General features: G+C 46.3%; 1 protein-coding gene across 1 annotated transcript in view; it reads right to left on the minus strand.

The window, feature by feature from the left end:
• Nucleotides 1-22,824, minus strand: part of ESPL1 (extra spindle pole bodies like 1, separase) — a 600,179-nt gene that overhangs the window by 96,686 nt on the left and 480,669 nt on the right. The window contains exon 25 of the mRNA XM_086929411.1: nt 5,956-6,114. Coding sequence (XP_086785537.1) covers nt 5,956-6,114 — 159 coding nt within the window. The remainder of the gene's footprint in view (nt 1-5,955; nt 6,115-22,824) is intronic.

Raw genomic sequence — 22,824 nt, forward strand, 5'->3', positions numbered from 1 at the left:
TTAACCATTCTATTTTTGTTGTGGGAATAGATTTAACCCAATTTTCACAAATTTTTCTGCGGGCCAAAAGTATCAAATAAAATATTGATTTTTTAATGTTATTTGTCATAGCTTCGCCGTGCTCCTTCATCCCAAAAAAAAAAAGACACAAATTTTGCTTACCTGGAGTGGATCTACAAGTATAGAAGATATTGTGCTACTCACATCCTGCTGCAATGTTATAATTCGAAACGATTGACTAGAAACCTGGGCTCCTGCTGAACAATGGGACCTTTTCTACTGCTCCTTTTTGAAGCAGGTTTCGGACCTCCTTCTGAAGTGCTTTGAGATGCCTTTGGGCGCAGGCTTGAGGAGGGGTTGTAGGTGGTTTTTCGGTAAAGGAGGATGAGGAAGGAAGGGATGGAGCCGGAGCCTGTGGTAGATCATTGTCGACGGCTAGTATCCTTGCCAGCTCGTGGAGTTTACCCCTACGTGTTCTGATGTAGGAAGACTGAGGTGGCTTCCTCTGTTGGTATTGAGGTCGGTATGATTGAGATGTCGAAGAATATGCTGGTTAGCGGTATTGCCGATAACCACCCCCCCCCCCTCTCTGTGGGATATCTGTCCTTACCCTAGATCGTAGAAAAAGAACCTTCCTGAATTTCAGAGTCCCCAATGACTTGGCAGTATCTGTGTGTACCTTGAGGGCTTTGAGGGCCTCCTCTACATGTAAATACAATCCTCAGCACAAGTCTTCAAGTTAACAAAATACAAAGTAATATGTAATAGTGCATGCAATTCAAAAACAGTAGTCTAATCCTTCCTTTCTTTATTCTTTTCCTCTTTTTCTTTTATTCAAAATGTTCTTAGCCAGCCAACACTTGTTTCGGCGCCACACAGGGAAAATAGTACCGCGACTTTTTCAAGGCTCAAATATCACTTGTCCAGATTTCTATTGTGGTGATAATTCCATCCCACAATACTGTATAGGAAGATATTCACTTTGTAAAGTTTGATATCCCAAATCCAAGTTTGATGACTATCCTAATCAGATCCTCTAGGTCTATTATCACCATGTATGTTGACGGACAGACAAAGGTCCCCGTAGGTGTCCTTTAGCAATTAGAAATCTTCAGTCCCGCTAAATGATTGTTTCGTCCGTCTCTCAATTTCCAAAGCATGTCCTAGAGTCCTCCTCTACATGACTGCCGAAAAGAGCTCCCTCATCATATGAAAGGTCCAGTATCTTAGGTTGAACTTCTGTATGGAAAGAGGTGGCTTGGAGCCATCCCAGTCTGCGCAAAACTGCGGCTCCAGTCAGTTGCCTAAATCCTGACACATTGATATCTATAGCTGTATCTTTCATCTCTTTGGATGCCCTCTCTTTCATGCAGAATCTTTTTTGCTTCTTCCTTCACATCTTCCGGCAGTTAGTCAATAATTTAACTTATTGCAGACATCACGGAGAACCTTTTGCCAATGGAACCCAGACTCCTGCCTTCTCCGTCCGTGAGTGCAGATAAAGGTGCTGCAGGAGTTGAGCGCCGTTGGGCGGCCTGCATTACCACAGAGTCTGGTTTTGGGTGACCTGTGAGGCACGCTGGGGCGTCATCTGTGGTTTTATACTTTTTATCAAGACGTGGCAGTACCGCTAGCACATAGGCTGGGGTTTTCATTATTCCAATACCTTCATTCCAGATGTAATCTATAATGGGAATAGCTGACTGGCTTACAAAAAGGCTCTTTAAAATCGTATAAAAACGCAGTCCGCTAGTTTGGACTGCATAGGTATAGCAAATCTTTTCGCTGCACGCGCCAACAAGTTGTGAAATCCCCCATTATCCTCTGGTGGAGAATCCAACGGAGGGGGTGTTGGTAAGGCAGGTGATGACATTCTGTAATCGTCCCATTCCGAGGACGTATCATGCAATTCCCCCATCTCATCTAAAGAAGCCGGTTCCTGGAGAGGAACAGCTTGTGGAGTCCACAGGACTGATAAAACGGCAGGAGTACTTAGTCCTACAGGTGAGGTCACCGGAGATGGAGGAGCTCCATTAGCTAGCGATGACAGTGGAAAGCATTGCCAGTAATCTTGTAGTATGAACTGCAAATATGATAACAATGCAGAGGGCATCGTAACCATTTCCTCATGACTGTTGATGTCATTGTGCAGGCTGCATGATATAGGGTTGATCATAGTACTGCTGAGCATCCACCTCATATGGCTGACACTTAACATGGAATTCCGATGGGTTACAAGCATCCCAAAAAGGGCCCCTATCTTCTTCAGAATCTCCATCTTCTCCTTCCAGTAGATGAGTGGTAATAGAGGTGTAATTCTACTGGGCGAGGTGTGCTCCATTGTAATTTCCACTTCCTCTTTTTTCAGTGAAATATTCTTCATAGACAATTGTCGTTGACTAGGTCTTTACTTCCAACGTTTTCGTCTGTCGTCTAAGGTTATGGTCGATGGTTGTGACTTCGTTGACAGTTGTGGTTTCGTCTATAGTAGATCTCAGAAACTGGTGAAGGCTCCTTCGTCAACTGCTTCTTCAACAATATCATCGATGGTGGTATGCTAGACGACTAGGACTGCCTCGTTGGCGACAAAGACTTAGTCGAGGGTTCTTTACTCTATGACAACACATTGACTTTGTCACCGATGACTAGTGCTTAGTTGACGATGGGCCCTTCTCCTTACTTGTTAGAGGAATCGTCGGCAAAATTGAACTACTACTTCTACTAAGTCTATTACTACTATTTTAAGTACCGGCGACTCCCATCAGGACGACCGGGAATGATTCAAGAATTTCAATCTATCAAAGTTCCAAATACTGGAGTAAGTTCTTATTTGTCCTAGACAGAGAACATAGAGATCTAAGGTATCATGATTCCCCCTCTTGAACTTCCATTTGTACACAAAATAAGTTTTCTTGTCTCTACACTACATTATACATTGTGCATACGTAGGATTTTACCTCCTTTTTAGGCGTGTACCTCAAAATCCTTTTACAAATCCTTATGCTCTTAGATGTTAAGAATATTTTCTTCCTCTCCCCTGGAGCTAGCAAACATTGATACTCTAAATTCTTACTGTCTATATCACCCTGCTGTTACTCTGCATGAAGTGAAAATTTCCTCAATGTTTTATTTTTTCACCATTCTCTCTTCGTCTCTTAATCCTCAAAGGTCTTAGTGATTGTATCATTTGTCAATGCTCCTCGAAAGATTATACTTTTAAGTTTAATTTCAATGTCACAAACTTTCTTCCATCAGACGCAAGTCCAAGACACTCTTGAGAGCTTATCTTGGGTAACTATCAAAGCAGGTGCTGTCAAAATACCCTCAATTACTAAAAAAAAAAAAAAAAAAAATCTTTTGAGTTCACCAGCCTTGGGGTCTCAATCATCTTTGTGGACAATGTTTTCAAACACAATATCTTTGAGTTTTCCTGTTTAGATGAGTCACAGGCCTCCCATTAACCATTGTGACTATTCTTCTCAGAAGGCAAATTGATGCCTAGTGGCTGTTCCATACTAATGACTATATTTGAATGCGGCAGATGGGATTTTACCTCATTGCTCTTGATTGGGGATGCAGGACATGTAGGGATTTTTCATGTGCCTTTCCTCCTAATCAAGATGTGTCCTGAACAGGCTTGGATCTACGTTCCTTCAGCTTCAAGGAGAAGTGGTGGGAGGGGTATTAACTCCTGTGTCCCAGTAGAGAAGTGATACTCCAAGTACGGCCTGGGGGATGCCTGCGGCCCTCTTGACCTATATATGCCCCCCCCCACCCCCCCGGTGAACAGCAGTACAAGCTGCTGTTTACGTGGTTGTTATACCTGGCATCTTTGGCGTGGTTTCCCCTGTCTTTTTGGCCTCTACCTCCTCTATTTTTTGATGCTGTACTGGATTTCGTTTTTGCTGGTTTAGATGCTTAGGACACTCTTCCACTGCTGGTCAGTGCCAGAGTGTAAGTGCTCCCTGTTTAAATTGTTATGATAATTGGATATACATGATTGGCATATTTGTATCACCAAAAAGTCCCTAGTAAAGTGCACTGGGTGTGCCAGGGCTGGTGATGACAAATGCTGCTAGTGGACCTGCAGCACTGATTGTGCCACCCACATGAGTAGCCCCAAAATGGTGGCTCAGGCCTGCCACTGCCACACCGCTTGCGGACCGCATCACGTCACTGCGAACATCGTTGCAGAGCCATCGCATCGCGGAGCTGCGAGAGACAGATATCGCCGCTGGATCGCGCATAGTCACCTTGAAGGTCGTCGCAGCCCCCACGAGATCGTCGCATCGTGCCTTTGCGAGAACAAACTTCCTACGGAACCTACGCACCGGAATCCATACAAGTGGCCTTCCTCCCCATACAGATCGGATTCGTCGCAACACGCCCACCGCCGCAGCGGGGTTGTCGCATCGCCTCCCCAAGGTCTCAGGAGCAATGCATCGCTTGTTTTCCACCGCACCAGCTTCTGCTTTTGGAACTTTGTCGCAACTAAAGTCACCTTGAGCTAAACGTGACGCAACTGTGAACTTTTCACGCATCTGTGGATTATTTTAATCGCAACCTAAAGAACTTTATCTCAACCATATTCTTGAACTGTGTATGTTGGATTTTTGTCGTTTTGGTCTTGTGTAGATTAAATACCTTTATTTTTCTAAACTGTTGTGGAGTCAGTTTGTGGTGTTTTCACTGTGTTACTGTGAGTGTTGGTACAAATACTTTACACATTGCCTTCTGATTAGCCTGGACTGCTCGTGCCAAGCTACCTAGAGGGTGAGCAGGGGTTATCTCAGAGGGTTTCTTCCTTACCCTGACTAGAAACAAGGGTCCCTATTTGGACAGTGATACCTACCCCTGCCAACTAGAGATCCCCAGTTCTAACAGTGGTGAACACTAATACTCAGACTTTTTGTAACAAACAGGCAAGCCTTTATTTGCAGGTTAAATGAGGTTATTAAGTAACTACAGTGGTGTCCTGAACCACAACACTAGTTAACCTGCAAATAAATGCTTGTCCATTTAACATTTTTTAGACCTCCTTACACAAACCCTGATCTACCCAGAACCCCAGCCGCCACCCTGCAGGCATCAGTGCGGCCCTCGGTCACACCACAAACCACAAACCATACTTTTTGGCCCCTATGCAAATGTTTGCGAGAGCCCATGCAATAGAGCATGAACATCTCTCTTCAACTTTAAATTCTGATGGCGTATCCTCAAACTTCATATCCATATTTTCCATGTCCGAGTCACTCTTTTCCATTACAAAGTCCCAGTCAACTTCATCTTTGCAAAACAATTCTCTGAAAATAAGTGTTATTTTTGATAAATGACAGGCATAACATTTTTCAGACAAATGCTTTACAGAAGAACAGTTAGTTTTCAAACATGAACATTTAGTTGCAGTTCAGGTAAAATTTTAAGTAGCTGCTTGCACAAAATAGCATTAAGGAAACAAAGATAAAAGCAACCAAGTTACAATTGTTCACCTAGTTGAAGTCCACAGTAAAAAAAACATGTTCTCTCTTAATGTCAAGTCATTGTCATCTTCAGGATGCCTTTTTGCCTAAAAATCAATGACTATGTGCATAACTTCTTGGAAGAAAGACTCTTGCACATTACAAGAGTAGGCGCCAATGTGTAGTGGAGACATATTTTAATAGTAGATGGTTCCAAAAGAGTGCTTCTGAATGAAAGTCCACAGAAGAGGGTGCTTCTGAATGGAACAGCATCCACAGCACTAACATGGAGCTCAGCAGAAGTGTCAGAACCGCAGTTAGAGTCTTCAGAACAAAAACATGGAGGCATGCCCGACATTTACACACTTCTAGAACCTTGTAAAACAAAAACGTTGAGATGTCAAAACATCAGGAGTTAGCCTTGTGTTTTAAGCTTGGACAATGGCCGCCTAGTGTTATATTCAGTTTGTTCAGTAAATTGGGCTCTAAAACTTGCCTTCAGCAGTCCTACTGCATCATTATTCACCAGGCCACATGCTTCAAGTGTCTTAGACAAACAGCAGGCTTCCTCAGCGACAATGGACTCTGAACAAGAGGGCAACAGGAGTCCCTTCCAACATCCAAGAACATGGTGCTCCAAGGACTCTATCAGGAGCTATTTGGAACAAGAAAAAACAAATGCTCATAAATTGCTGCCTCAACTAAGAATATTGAAAAAGGGCAACATCAAGAGGATATTAGACGGCGATTTAGATAGCAAGCTAAAACCAGTAAAAGGAAAGATGAGAAAAGTGGTTGTGTAGTGTCCAGAAACAAATTAGAACTTAGATCTTTTATAAAAGCTGGAATGTCACTATGCCCCCCATGAGCCAAACTTACATATCTATACATCTTTGCTATACTGAATTCAAGGGTTTGCTTTTCAGGTCAAGGTCAGGACTTTTCCAGTGGGAAAAAAAAGTTAGTTCATTTTATAAGAGGATCCACTTGTGCTTCTGATCACACATTTAAAGTGTCTTACAGAGACATTGGCATCTTTTGCTAGGAGTTTTTATCAAAAGCAGAACTTCATTTATGGTGAAGGTGAAAGTTCAATAGAAAATAGATTTATTGCACGGTCTGACAAATAGGCATGATATTTGGTAAACGCTTGGCAGTTCCAGCTCAGGGTCTTCAGTTCAAGTTTCGTGCACATCAGTAAAGTGGAGTTATTTAGCACAATTTAAACAGCATTTCAAACCTTAAGTTCCAAAGGAATTGCTAATGTCAGCTGAAACAAAAACATAGGTTTTCCCCAATGTGGAAAGTACAAATATAAACGAAACTATAAAATATTCTCTTCAATTATCCCCCACAGAGCAAGGACGTGTATGAATTCTGAGGTAAGACGAGTAGCAGCATTCCACTTAAAAAACTAGTTCCTTACAAAATGGTTATTTACCAGCAGTAGTAGTTTTGCAGCATGAAGAATTTTCTGGATTCACATGCTGGGCATTATTCCACCATCTAATGGATGTATCCAGAATATTCTCCTTGCAGTTTTTTTTTCCATGGGCGTTGAGCATTTGTCTTTAAACCCCTCTGATTGATGTCACATGTATGCCCAGTAAATCTTTAGACGAAGTTGCAATCTTCAGATTTTATTATTGCAACAGGACGTGTTGGTCTCAGTTATGCTATTCAGCTCTCGAGTTGCGCTTGTAAATACACCTCTACTGGTGGAGGTAGGCAGGTCGCATGTGAGACTAGAAAATTCTTCAAGCTGCACAACTACTCCTACTGGGGCAAGTAACCGTTTCGTTTTTCAGCAGGAAGCTTATCTGGATTCACATGCTGTGTCTTGGTTAATTGGGTTCCCCCTGTTATATTGATATTGATGGTTTATAAAGCGGTATTCCTTCATGTGGGTAGGCTGGGTCCTTTAGAGTGAGTGCTTACAAACAAATGTTTAATCACTTGGCCCCACTTCTGCCCCCTTGCTGATATGGCTGTCCACGTATGTTTTGTGAAGGTATGTACCGATGATCGTGTGGCAGCAGCGCAAATGTCTTCTAGTGCTATTCTGCCTAACAGGCAAGAGTTGGTCTGTTCTTTCGTGTGGAGTGTGCCTGCGTTTTTCTGCAAGCATTGCTTCCCCTCTTGTGATTATATTGTATTGCTTGTGCTATCCATATTCTGATAGTTCCTTTGGTGACCATGGATCACTTCCTTGCATATGCACAGAACAAAAAAGTGTTGTCCTTCCTGATGAGTTTTGTTCTTTCCAACTAGTACATAATTGCTCTTCGGACGTCTAGTGTGTGCAACACTCTCTGCCTGTGCTTTACGCAGTTGAAAAAAAGGCCGTTAAGTCGACTGTTTGGTAAAATTAGAACTTTGATACCACCTTTGGCATGAACCTCCGGTCTGTCCTGGCACGCACTGAGGGCGCGGCTGGGTGATGACATCTTAGAGCTCCCAGAGTTGTTGGTGCTGTCTTATGTAATGCAAACAGCCACCCCCTTCATATAGTTGCAAGACTCTAGACATACACTCAAGTAGCGCATAGGCCCATACTTACGAAGGGGAGACTGGAATGGCAAAGGGATCTAGGGATCAATATCACAGACAAACAAGGGCAATACTGCTACTTAATAATAAAGATTGGTTCAGTGCCCTGGGATTCAGAATTTCTGGCGGGCAGTATTTTAAGAACTGAAGGCCATTACATCAGAAAAACTGAAGAGTGAGCCCTTACTGGCACTGTTAGGTTATGATAAAGAAATGGGTTGAGAGGTTAGTCGACTAGTGGCGATCGGCTTGTTGCTTGCAAAGCGTAGAGTGCCGATGAGATGGGCACCTGGCCCACTGCCCACGATCAGGAAATGGCATAGTGATGGCATTTGGCAACACATGATCGGAAAGCTAAAGAGAACGCCTCCCTATGTACAGCCTCCACAGAGACATATGGGGATCCTTACCAACCCTACTTATCCAGGCATATCACAGACTAACAAGCAGAGTGTGCGTCAGGAGGTGGGACAGGGGATAGCACAAGCCTCATGGATCTTTCAGAATGTGGTTTTGTTTTGGGCTAAAGAATCTAACATACAATACGCATTCGCCCCTCACATGTTAATAGATTGCTACATGGAATGCCTCTGTTCACTGGGAAATTATACCGTATAGTAATACACACTGTAGGCTCTGAAGGGCCAAGGTCATAGTATTGAACAAGTGTTCTGCAGTGGTAGACCGCAAAAATTATCAATAACCTGTACATCGTCAATGCTTTATTCATTTTTCACTGACGTTATGCACATGAAGACTATTTGTGCAACAAAACCCACTCCAATGTAGAATGTTACTTGCTGTATACTTGTTGAAAATCGAAACTAAAGATTACAGAAAAATACTACGTTATCAACAGATACAGTTCCCGATTGGTGAGCGCTTATATTTCACTGACCCTTACCTTAGTTAGGTGATAGCAATAAGGATGAAGTCCTGAAAGTTGGGAATTTGAGTTGTAAATTCTACATTGGCTTGCAGGGTGATGTGATTAGTTGCACCTGTACTACATTCAGGTTCCATGTAGGCATGTGCGCCTCCTTGGAGGTGCCACCTTCTTTGCTCCTTCCAGGAAACGTTTAAGCACTAGTGTGGTGGAGAAAATTATCCCAAGTATGCCTCTTCGGTATGCTATAAGGGCTGCTAGGTGAATCTGGATAGAGGCATGGGAGAGATTCTTGCCCAGTAGGTGTGTCATACCTAATGACTGGCATCCTGTGTACTGTTTTTGTGGTTCCCTGGCATGTCGCACCATTGTTAAAATCTTCCACTTGTTGCTGTAGCATTTCCTTGTTGGTTGCCTTGCCCCCTGCAGAATCCCCATTGCTCTCCTTGGTAAAGTGAGGTGGCCAGACTATGTCCTCCGAATCATGCTGCTAGACTGAGTGTTTGGGTCTGGGTCCCATACCAGACCCAACTATCGTTAACAGGTCTCTGTGTGCTGGGAGCGAGAGGAAGTGTTCTTTGAATATCTCCGTGAGGTCTGAGAACCATGGCTGTCCAGCCCAATGAGGGGCTACCAGGATTAGGTTGATTTTCTTCTGCTTGCATTTCTGGATCCCCTATTTGATTATCATTGGAATTGGTGGAAAGGCCTATGCAAATCTGACCTGGATATGAAGCGTTGGCATTTTGCGTTTTTGTGCATTACAAACAGGTTAGTTTGTGGTGTTACCCATATTTGGAAGATCTCCATTAGCACTTCTTGTTTTAGCTCCCATTTGTGTGTGGAGCTTCTTTTCCTGCTTAGCCGGTCCGCTTCTGTATTTTAATTTCGCGGTAGGTATATTGCTACTAACAAAGTTCTGTTTATCAGTCCTCTCCAAATCTCTTGGCCATAGTGGATAGTGGGCGAGACTTTGTTCTCCCCGGTTTGTTCAGGTAGTGCGATGAGGTTGTGTTATCGGTTTGAATTAGAACTGTATTTCCTTTCAGATGTTTCTTGAAGGCCTTCAGGGATAAGAATATGGTCTTCAGTTCGAGCAAATTTGTGCTGTACTGCTTCCTCGGAGTTGCAGAGGCCTCTGATGTTTAGCATGTGATCTCGCCATCTTATATGGGATGCATTTGTTGCGTTGGTTACTGACAGAGCTGGTGGTTTGAATGGTTACCCCACTGTCCGAGTTTAAAGGTTCCACTATTGCATTTCTCTCTGAACCTTATTTGTAACAAGGTTCGCTCCAACTCTCGGCTGACTGGGACAGTTATTGTTGGGCTCATCAATTGATTGGTCTCGTATGTAGTCTTTCATGTGTCACTAAGAAAATGCAGAGATGCCCATAACTTTTCCCACTATCCCTATTGCCCAATGTTGACCCCTGTGGTAGAGGCAAGAATACTCTGATTGCTTTTACTCTTGTCCACTGGTCTCGCCTTCGTGGTCCAAGTTCAAGATCGCCCCCTAGGAACACCTTCATGTCAGGGTTCTGTGATGGCTTTCCGTAATGGATGTAGAACCCTAGTGTCTGTATGAGCTTGTTGATATTATTTCTGCACTGGTTGTTTGCCTTCCCTTTCATATGAGCTTGGAGTTCAATATTTGTTTCTACATAAATGCAGTTGATTAAGGATTACTTTTCCAACCACAGAACTGGATCCTGGATTCAGCCCTGGGACATAAGCTGTAAACAGTTAAGTAAAAGCGTTTTGGTTACAGTGGTGATTTTTAAAGAATATAAATGTATTTTCATGGTTGACACTTAGAAACTTTTCAGTGAAAACCCACCAATGTTATCCTATGGGAGGAAATTCACGTCACAGGTAAAGTAAGTTCTCGTTACTTTTGTAACCCAGTACTGGACTCCTAGGTTCAGCACTGGGATCTCTACCTAAAACAGGTAAGTAATTAAGTTTTCGTAGTTGTTACGATTTTTAAGAAATATTTCTAGTTTGCAAAAATCGACACTAAAGAAATTTCAGAGAAAAGCAGTCAATGAATTCCTAGGGAAGAAAATTCAAGTTACTGGTAAGTACAGTTAGGATTACTTTTGCGGTTCAGTACTGGGCTTAAAGGTACAGTACTGGCTTCTCTCCTGATAACAGGTGAGTATTTCGGAATTCGTTATTCGGCTGATTTTAGGTGAATATTTTAAAGTTTCAAAACTCCACACTTAGAAGAAATTTCAATTAAAACCAGTCAATGTTAACCTATGGAAGGAAAGTGAGTTATCAGCTTTTAGGTAAGTACTCAGCTGGCAGAGTTAAGGTTCTGGGCATAGACTCTGGGGTCTCACAGGGTCAGAAAGGTACAGCTGTTACACCCGTAGTGGTACAGGGGCAGCCGGGTGCAGAGAGTGTAGGCCTAATGCAATCCAATGAAGGGTAGGGGGCCTTTAGTTGGTGGCTGCAAGCAAGCAGGCCACGCGGCTGTGGGAGCTGAGCTCCTGGTCACTTACTCAGGGGAAGTGGGGCAGTAAAGTAGTAGTTGCACTTCCAGCGGCACTCGGGCAGCTGGGTGCAGGGTGCTTTTGAGCCGTTGGGCGCTCAATGTTATCCAATGGGAAAGTTAAAAAGTGAACAAAGGCTGCAGGCTAGGGGACAGATTCTTCAAGTGCAGCCCCCACTTCGAGAGGTAAGTTGGGATCTCTGAGAAGAGGTAGGTACCATAAAGGAGGGCACATGGGGCCGTGGGGCACTGGGTGCAGGGGTGTCTTTTGGCGTCGGGAAATCTTACCCTCAGCTGGTCGCGGTTGGAGGGGTCCCTGGTTCTGAGGCTGCAGGCGTTGTCTGGGTCGTCGAGGAGGGTCTTTGGGCACTGGACTTCGGGTCCCAGTCGCCGGGGGGACATCCTTGTGGTCTTAGGTCAATCAGGCACAGGCCGAGCTTGGCGGGTGCAGAGTGGGCTGGATTCCCGGTTCCTGGCTGGCACCAGGGGTATTGCTGTTGGAACAGAACCACTGCTCGTGGGAGTCCAAGTCTTCAGGAAGGTTCAAGGCAGGCAGGTCCTCCGGGGTTGTCAAGGTTGCTGTCCGCAGGAGACGCCGGAGTTTCACAGGAGCAGGTTCAAGCCACAACAGGCCTGTGGGGTCCTGGGGCCAAGTCAGTGGGCGTTGTCCTTTTGTTAGCAGCTGCGCGGCAGGTCTTGTTTCTTGGTCTTCTTGTTGCAATCAGGATCTGAGGAAGGAAGGTTCAGGGTGCCCCTAAATACTAAATTTAGGGGCGTTACAGGTAGGGCAAGGGCAGGGACTAATGGGTCCCTGTCCTGGGTGGGTACACCCCCTAGCCTGCTCCTCTCCTATGGGAGAGGGGCAGGAGCCTAGCTGTGATTGGGCAGGGCTCCCCATCTTCAAGATGGCCGGAGCCCAGGGTCGTGCTTCACCTCACTTCTTCCACCTGAGGGGTCGAGTTGGCACAGGCTGGCACACCCCCTTTCCTGATGTAGGGTTTCCCGCCAGAGTGGGGGTCAGAACTGCTGGGGGCCAGTTACTGAGTACAGCAAGGGACCTGGAGAAGCTCACAAAGGCTTTGAAGCTTCCCCTGCCCATCCTGGGGGAGGATGCTTGGCACCTCGTCCCAGGATGTGCATTGTTTCAGGCCCCCGAGAGCGGCAGGCTCTCGACCCAGGGGTCCAGAAACATGTCTGGTGGTGACAGCCTCGGTAGCCACAAAGTCAGGGCACTGGAAGTTGGTTACGTTTCAGGGGGCATCTCTAAGATGCCCTCTGTCGTGCATTTTACATTAAATCCCACACTGGCATCAGTGCGGGTTTAATGTGCTGAGAAGTTTGATATCAAACTTCTCAGTCTTCAGTGAAGCCATCATGGTGCTGAGGAGTTCTTAATGACATCCTCCCAGCACCATATACTCTTAATGGCAGCACTACACTTACAGTACCCAGGAATGGCCCTGGGTACAGTGGGGGCACAAGGCTCATGCACCTGTGCCCACACCACTGGCATAGGGCAACCAGCTAGAGGGGTGACTGATGGATGCCAGGGCAGTGAGCTTGTGGGCATGGCACACAGGGATGTGTGCCAATGTCGAATCTCTGTTTAGTTCTGTACTTAGACACTGCAAAGGCAGTGAGTGGGTGTCAGGGTACAGGGCCCCTAAGGGTGGCACAATAAGTGCTGCATGCCCCTAGGGGTCTTCTCTGATCACCATGCCCTGGGTACCATTTACTAGGGGCTGACAGGTGGCCAGAGATGCCAATTGGGTTTTAGTTTCAACACAGTTTTAGAGAAGGAACACAGGAGCCCAGGGCACACTCAGTCAAAGCACATCAGCAATTCAGCAAAAAGTGGGGGCATACCAATGCAAGAAAGATGGCACAGTCTCACATCATCCAAAAAGTGAGGGGTAACCATGCAAAAAGGGGCACTTTCCTACATCCGTGAACACCTGAACTAACCTTCCATTGCCCGTAAGCAAGCGGACAGCATAGGAGGCATCCTGGGGACAAGGACTCTCAGCCCCAGATACCAGCGCATTACGTGAGCGCACGTCACCGGCTGCGCCAGGAGGCGCGAATACAAAATTGGAAGCGGGCTCCCACAGCGCAGGACGCATGCAGGCGGCGCTCGGGCCAAGGGCGGGCCCGTCCTTGCTGGTCACTGACTGGAGGGGGCCGGGCTGGGCCATACCCCTTTAATCTGCCAACTGTTATTTACGCATCTATCAGCAGACCCACATAACTCTGCAAAGTAAGTGACAATTCACTTATAGCCAGTGGCAGACTGAGACTGAGTTTGCGCACAGGAGTGCCAAGAGTGTTGTGTAGCGCCAACAAGGCTCTGCAACTGCTTCTCGCCCTGTGTCAGCAGTGGTTGGGTAATGTTCTGTCAGCTAAGCCCATTCTTCGAGCAGTTCATGGGAAAAAGGAAGGGCCCCCCACATGTTTATCCCTGGACACATCCAAGGATTCTTTCCTAATAAAGTCAGTTGGAGCAATTACTAAAGAAACTGATAAAGCAGAGAAGCGGCTCTCTCAGGGCAGGACTGGATTAGCAGCGCCAACAACGGAAGGAGACCCGGCACTGGTAGCTGGAAATGTGGCTGAACATGGAGCAGGAACTACTCTGAGCCAGGGGGAGGTAGGAGAAGAGATCTGCGACCTAAATCAGAGTCCCAGCACTAGTTCAATCAACCATGCACCTGGGCAGATTACACGGAGCAGGACCACGTTGTCTACTAGTCTATGTACGGATCTGAGTGGTCAACCAGCCCCAAAGAGACAGCGCGAGGTGCAGAGGAAAATCGCGTCAAAGCAGCAGAGGGAAAACTCCAAAGACGCAGACTTTAGGGGCGCCATGGAATAGGGCAAGGATGCATAAGCACTCTGGGGGTCTTGCAGGGGAAAAAATTTGACATTGGTGGCTAGCCTCCTAAAGGATTTCCTAAGTGAGCTATCAAACACTGTCCCTGATGCACAAGTTACTTACCTTTGGTAATAATATATCTGTATCCCAGGAATCTGACTGGATCCAAAATGTTTGTCAGCAGTACGCCTGCGTGTCAGAAGGTGGCGTCATGCAGATCTGCGTCAGTCGTTGGCGTCGGGGTCGCCGAGGTGATGTCGCAGCGGCTACTTAGACGCCGGCTTAGCACGGGGACATCATTTCTGTACACTACATTCCATGCCAGGAATGCAGAGACATGTAAGATACTGACCACTGGTGCCTTGAAACTAGGGTCCTGAAAGGGATGACCTTAACCCTAGAAATCAGTTCGCAGAAGAGGGAGGGTGGGTAGGGAGGTAAGGAATCTATCACTACTAATGTTTCTTACAGATATATAGTTATCGAAGGCAAGTAACTTGTGCATCTGAAAGAAACATGTAGTGATGGATTCCTTACCTTAGAATAGATAGCCCAGCAATACCAACCCAGATGGTGGGTCTGCGAACCAAGATCACACCAGAAAGTCCTGGAGAACAGAAAGGTCAAATAAGCTGTCTCTCCAGACTTGGCTGTCCTGGCAGTAATGCTTGGTAAACTTGTGCAGCAAGGCCCACGTAGCTGCCTGAGATGTCATGCAAGGTAACTCCCCGTACCAAAGCAGTAGTGGCTGCCGTCGCCCTGGTAGAATGGGCGCGTGCCCCACCGGAGGCTCCTTTTCAGCCAAAGAATAACAAGCCTTTATGCACAGAACGACCCACCGAGAGATGCACCGCCTGTGCACAGCCCGACCTGTATTGGCGTCCACGTAGCCAACAAAGAGCTGGCCATCCACCCGGAATTGTTGAGTGCCCTTCAGATAGAATGAGAGCACACGTTTTAATTTCAGACAGTGGAGCCTCTCTTCCTCTTTTGAGAGGTGCGGAGGCAGAAGTGGGCAAACTCACGGTCTGCCCAATGTGAAAGGCAGTGACAACCTTTGGCAGAAAAGATGGACAAGTCCTTAGAACAACTGTCCGAATGGACAGAGAAAAGGAGGTTTAGAAGAAAGAGCCTGGAGTTCACTCACTCTTCTGGCAGAGGTGATGGCAACCAGGAAAGCAGTCTTTAAAGTGAGAAGACGAAGAGGACAGTTAAGTGGCTCAAAGGGAGCACACATCAGATATGTCAGAGCCAGGTTCAAGTCCCACTGAGGCATTATGACCGGAACAGGAGGGAAAAGATGAGTAATGCCTTTTAAGAATCTACTCACAAAAGGGGACTTTAAAAGGGAAGGGTGATCTGGAAGCCGTAAAAAGGCTGAAATGGCAGAGATATAGCCCTTGATAGTGCCCTGCTGTGCCAAAGAAAGTAGGAATAGAAGGACCTCTGAAGGAGGGGCAAAAAGGGGATCCACAGCCTTTGCTGTGCACCATGCCACAAACGTATTACACCTCCAGGCATATACTGGAGCGGCTCCGGTGTGCCCAACCGAGCGGTGTCGCGAGGGACGGGTGAACGGGGGCTGGCGCTGGCTGAGCCGGCGCGGGTGAACGAGCGCTCCCCCTGCCCCCTCCCAAGGATTCTTTCAGAGGGGAGCGGTCGGCGTCTGGAGCGGCTCCGGTGTGCCCTGTGGTGTGTCTTAAGTGGTGCTTCGACGGGAGGCCTCCCCCCCCTTCCAGCGGTGCGGTGAGTACGGAACGGGGGGCATCTGGAACGTCTGGATGTTTGGGGCGGCGTTGTGGCGGGAGGCTTCCCCTCTCCCCCCTCACTGTTTGCCGGTGTGTTGGGGGTAACCACTGCGCAACTAGGGATAAACCTGATGTGAGCAGCAGCGTCAGTGGTGACTTGTAAGGTAACTGCTCGCAGAGCTATTTACCCTATCACCCATGCAAGTCGTTTCATTCCCTGCCTGGAATACTGCACACAAAACTACTTGAACAGCTTCAGGGGCTACTCTAAGGGCTACTATTCGCAATCCCATCATCTTAAATACTCATGCAGGTTTTTTAACTCTGTTTTTTACGCTTTGACCGGAATTTTAAACTGATATCTTTATGTGACTGGTATTTTTCGCGGGCTTTTCACTCTCCATTTGCTAATCTGGCTGGGGCCATAAAGCTGGAACCATAAATCGCCCCCCTGCCCACCAGATGAACATGAAGCTACATACCAACGCGGTCAGGGAGCAGCAAAACAGAGATAAGCCATCATTCAGCAGCATAGAAGCTGAACTCTGCTCTCCCCCTCAATCAACATGGAAGATGGACTAACTCGACATTCCCAGAGTAGAAAGGGAAACCAAACTCTGTAATCCCTACAATTTGGCTGCCATCTTAGACTGGTCTCTCTCCTCTTTTTGTCGGCCATCTTGGACTAGTCTCTCTCACTACTTGCAAACACCCTAAGAAATGGCCTCTTTAGGCTAAAATTAATTAGCGAATGTTTGCCTTTATTGCAGTATCATACCTCCACTTGCTTTTAATGCACCGATCGTTAGCTCATATAGCACCCTAAGAAATGGCCTTTTTAGACTATTATCAACTAGCGAATGTATGCCTTTTATTGCAGTATTATACTTCTACTTGTTTTTAATGCACCGATCGTTAGCTCATATTCCACCCTATGCATGGTTTACTTGATTGTACACCCTAAGAAATGGCCTCTTTAGGCTAATTTTACTTAGCGAATGTCTGCCTTTATTGCAGTATCATACTTCCACTTGCTTTTTATGCACCGATCGTTAGCTCATATAGCACCCTAAGAAATGGCCTTGTTAGACTATCAATTAACGAGTGTCTGCCTTTTATTGCAGTATCATACTTCTACTTGTTTATAATGCACTGATCGTTAGCTCATATAGCACCCTAAGACATGGCCTCTTTAGACTATTATCAACTAGCGAATGTATGCCTTTTATTGCAGTATTATACTTCTACTTGTTAGCTCATATAGCACCCTAAGAAATGGCCTTTTTAGACTATTATTAATTATCGAGTATCTGCCTTTTATTGCAGTATTATACTTCTACTTGTCTATAATGCACTGATCGTTAGCTCATATAGCACCCTAAGAAATGACCTCTTTAGACTATTATCAACTAGCGAATGTATGCCTTTTATTGCAGTATTATACCTCTACTTGTTTCTAATGCACCGATCGTTAGCTCATATTGCACCCTATGCATGGGTTACTTGATTATACTGTTTGCTTCCTCTGATTTACCTGTTTGACTATGTACTGTTTGCTCCTCTGATTACCTATCTGACTATGCTCCCTCATGTTCCCCTTCTGTGTAAAGCGCTCTGATATCCGCAAGGATCTTGTCCGCGCTATATAAAACTTTCAAATAAATAATACTATCATAGTGGACGGCCGCCTGGCCGCCAAGATTACATCACAAACTTCGGGAGGCAGGTCAAAGGACGTCAACTGCCGCCACACAATCTCCACGCAAGGAGGTGGAGGCTGGACAGGTTCGGGTGGAGGACCGAACCCTGGTGCTGTGAAGGAAGATCCTCCAAAAGAGGCAGTCTGATTGGGGGATTGATGGCCGTGCTGAGTATCATGGGATACCATACTCTTCGAGCCCAGTCTGGAGCCACGAGAATAACTTGGGCCCGGTTGTGCTTGATCATCTTCTTCAGCACTCTGGGTAGAAGGGCCCGGTTGTGCTTGATCATCTTCTTCAGCACTCTGGGTAGAAGTGGTAAAGGTGGAAAGGCTTATAGTAGACCGCAACTCCACTTGTGACTAAAAGCGTCGCCTAGCGAGTGCCACCTTGGAAATCTAACACGCAGAACTAATCTAACCAAGGCTCTCCCCACTGCTGAAAGAGACCCTGCGCCACGTCAGAGTTCAGACGCCATTTGTGATCCATCATGCACCGGAGGCAGAGTTCATCCGGCCTGGCGCTTTACGAACCTTCCAGGTGCTGAACCACCAGGGAAATGCCCTGGTGTTCCAGCCATGTACAGAGGCCCAGAGCCTCCTGACATATGGCCCACGACCCCACCCCGCCTTGTTTGTTGTATTACCACATGGCAGTGGTGTTGTGCAAGTCGGATCACCTGAAGTTTCAGAGGGAATGATGTGGAGCCCGGACTCCGCTTGAGACCAGAGGCCTCTGATCTCCTCTCCCATGTGGCCACCCTATTCCAGAACAGACGCGTCCGTCACAACTGTATGTATGTATGTATGTATGTATGTATGTATGTATGTATGTGTGTATGTATGTATAAATTATTTTGTAACGCGCACTGTTACACAACTGTGTGCTCTGGATGGGGAAGGGAGAGGGATCGGCCATTGAACAAATCAAGATTCGTGAACCACCACTGCAATTGTCGTGCAGTGCCGTCCGCGATCTGGTCGTGTTTGGACAGGTTGCCCGGATGCTGTGCCCAATAGAACTTCAGGTCCCACTGCAGAGCCCGCATATGCCATCTGGCATGCGTCATCAGCAGGATGCAGGAGTCCATCAGGCCCAGAAGCCGGAGGGTCATCCTGCATTGACGCTGAAAGAACAGAATCATAGCCTGAATATCCAGGACTCTCTTCTCAGGAGGATAAACCCAAAACTGCGCCAAGTCCAGAACCACTCCGATGAAGAGGAGCTTCTGAGAGGGTGTCAGGAGCGACTTCGGCACATTGATGAAGAACCCAGCAAATGCAGGAGGTCGGCCGTAGTCTGGAGGTGGGAGACGACTGCCTGGGGCCAGCCCGCCTTCAACCACCAGTTGTCGATATAGGGGAAGCCTGGAACCCTTGATCTGGGCAGATGAGCTGCGACCACCACCATCACTTCGTGAACACCCAAGGGGCGCTAGTAACACCAAAGGTGAGCACGGTAAGCTGAAAGTGCTCGTTGCCTACCGTGAACCACAGGTAATGCCGGTGGGCCGGCAGGACGGGGATGTGGAAATATGCATCCTGCAAGTCCAACGCTACCATTGTCAGAGTATAAGGAGTGAGGGAACGAGGCACAAGACCTGGAATAGGCGTGCTCTGAGGGAAGGAATTTTAGATCTTCTCCACAAAAGAAGGAGGCCAGAGCGTCACTTTGCTCAACAGATTAATTGGAGTGGCAGTTAGGGCAGTAGATGATTTCAGCTCCTTCAGTATCGAAAATATACTTTTAGATGGATTAGCACTGCTCTTGATCTCTTCCGCATATTAAGTGGCCCATACAGACTGGATGGACCGATGGTATTGCTTAATAGCTGTACTATAGAGCTTCTTTAGATTAGGGTCATAGCTCCTTCTCCATGCTCTGACCACTTACACTCTCTAGGCAAGCAAGTAAGCTCAGTATTGTACCAAGGACTGGATTTGGTGCAGCAGCCTTTAGACCATTTTACTGGAAGGAGAGTCGAGAGCACCGCAAACCCAGTCGGACAGTGATTTGTCGGCATAGTCTGGGTCTGCTGAAAGAGTGGGCGGGGATGAAGAAAGAAGATCATAGAGTTGCATAATATTAAGTTTATGCCAAGGGTGCCTAGGTGTGCGCTTCTGAAGCTCTCTGCTCATAGGTGTAATCCCAGGGAGTGTCATTGTTAGGAGGGGATGATCCGACCAACACATCCGAGAGGGAGAATGAACAGAAGAGCAAGATTGGTAAAAACAGGGTCCAACAAATGACCAGCAGAGTGCGCGGGCCCTTGCACCAGCTGGAGAAGTTGGCACGCCGCAAGATCGGCCAGAAAATTACCCAAGTCGGCATCATGAGGATTATCCAAATGTAAATTCAGATCCCCAAGGATACTGAAATTAGCTGCTCTCATTGAAAGAGGCCCTACAGCGTAAATCCAGGCTGTTCTAAACTCTTTGGAGGGACCAGGTGGATGATAGATCAGTAAGCCCGACTAGTATAATTAGCATTAAAGGAAATCCTAAAGACCGCTTTGCAGCCAGCAAGAGGCTCCCTCACAAAGATGCACATGAGGATTTAAAAATAACTGCAATGCCACCCCCTCTATTAAACATCCTAATACCAAAACCTGCATCTTTGTCGTACATTGAGAAAGTGTTTACTCCGGATGTTCAGTCCAGGCAGGATGTTGTACCTAACCACACCACCCAACAACAAATAGACTTGAATGCCACTCCACGTACAGAGATATGCTTGGTGTTTCATATCCCACCAGTGGCTATATGCACAGAGTTAGGAAGTAGGGGGCCACCGCGCTTTATTAATGCCGAATGCGATGGAGAGATTACATTTAGCGTTCTATCATAACATGCCTCATATTAAATACAATTCACGCATTTTTTTTAGGACAATCTCGGTCAGGACACATCCAATTCCTGCCCAAATGACCAACGTCTCTGCTCCTTCGCCTATACTGTGAAGACTTTCTTCAGGTAAGGCCCTCTACACTTCCATCATTCAACAACACACTTTCTTCATCATAGCCGATATTGACGGATATCTGTTTTCTACAGCAAACTACTTCCTGTAGCACCATCGCCTATCATCCCTGTTCTGCTTCATCCCTTAGCGCCAGCCCCCACCCCGCCTTCCTGCTTTCCTCACACTGAGGTAAGCACATGTATTGCTCAATGAATACGTCATCAGTAATTATGAGAAGTATCTGTATCTCACTATTTCCTTATTCCTCTCACCTCTATAGTACCCGGCTTGGTCCAGTGTGAGTACTTATTTCCTTCCTCTCACTTGCCCGGGGTTCTCATCTATCCACATGGCTGTGCGCGTATATTGTTTTTACTACGGGTATTGTTCCATCGTTGGCCTTTCCTTTTATTTATCTCAGAACCCACTAGACTAAGAGCTTATGCCACTCTCCCTTTGATTTCGCAATGTCCCTATATCATTAGGTCCTGAAGAGACGCTATATTGTTTTAAAGGGTCGAAACGTCGACATTAAAGAGAACGAATCATTATACCAGCACTAATTATTGTTTACAGTGCTGGAAGAGACTGTTGAAAATATTAATGATCGTTTGTTAAGAACAATGGAAACCACGCTGTAACTGTCACAAATGTCACTACTTTTAATTTTCTCGGTTCCAATTTTGCACTGGGGACACTAAGCACCAATCTTTTTGTACTTAAATTGTTTTTCTCAAATAATTGCTATAAACTTTTAAAGAGAGTAAGGACAGTGTACTCTGCTACCTTTGTCTGAAATCCACTTGACCCAAATGAACAAGTTACTTACCTTCGGTAACGCTTTTTCTGGTAGATACAATATCTGCCTGTGGATTCCTCACCTTGTGAATATCCCCTTGCGTCAGCAACATTTGGAAATTCTTTTTGTAGCTTCGCGCCGACGTGGATCCGGACGTCACAGAGGCACGGCACCGCTCGCGACTCCGCTGACGTCACCGACGCCTATAACAGGCCCACGCCGGCGTGATGACATCAGTTCCGCCCTTTTTTCCGTGCCTTCGAGGCACACGGACGGACCGATGACAGTAGACATAAACACAGTATACACAGTATACGCAGTATAGAAATCAAGGTAACACACAGTGTGAAGCAAATGCAATAAAACATTTGAAATAAACAACTCCTAAACAACTCCTTGACAATAAAATAATACATTAAAGAAACTCTGGCATAGAAGAGTGGACAACGGGGAGGCGGGTGGGTCAGTGAGGAATCCACAGGCAGATATTGTATCTACCAGAAAAAGCGTTACCGAAGGTAAGTAACTTGTTCTTCTGATAGATACATCTGCCGTGTGGATTCCTCACCTTGTGAATAGAGTCCCACAGCAGTGTCCACTCTTCTAGACCAAGAAATCCTGAAGGACAGAGCGCGCAAAATGACCGTCCCTCCTCACTTCGGAAACCAAGCAGTAATGCTTCGCGAAAGTGTGGAGGGAAGACCAAGTTGCCGCTCTACAAATATCCTCTACAGGCACACCTCTAGCCAATGCAGAGGTCGAAGACTTAGCTCTAGTAGAATGAGCCCTTATACCCTCTGGTGGTTCCTTACCGGCCAAAGAGTAGCAGATCTTAATGCAGAGGACGATCCATCTCGACAAAGTCCTCTTATGGACCGCTCTTCCTTTCTTGCAGCCAGCAAAGCCAATAAAGAGCTGGTCATCCAAGCGACAGTCTTTAGTCCTGTCCAAGTAAAAAGACACCGCCCTCTTGGGGTCAAGACGGTGTAATCTCTCCTCCTCCTTGGAAGGGTGTGGGGGAGGATAAAAAGTAGTAAGGGTAATGGATTGACCAAGGTGGAAAGGAGTCACCACCTTTGGCAGAAAAGCAGCCCTGGTCCTAAGAACCATTCGATCAGCATGAATGGACAGGAATGTGGGCTTGGAACTAAGAGCTTGAAGCTCACTTACCCTCCTTGCCGAGGTTATTGCAACGAGGAAAACTGTTTTGAAAGTCAGGAGCCTCATAGGACATTTGTGAAGAGGCTCAAAAGGAGCACCCATTAAAAATGTCAAAACTAGATTTAAGTCCCACTGAGGCACAATGAAAGGGATAGGAGGGAACTTATTAGTGAGGCCCTTCAAAAACCT

This window comes from Lissotriton vulgaris, chromosome 1_1 (assembly GCF_964263255.1).
Source record: "Lissotriton vulgaris chromosome 1_1, aLisVul1.2, whole genome shotgun sequence".
In the NCBI taxonomy this organism is placed as follows: Eukaryota; Metazoa; Chordata; class Amphibia; order Caudata; family Salamandridae; genus Lissotriton; species Lissotriton vulgaris.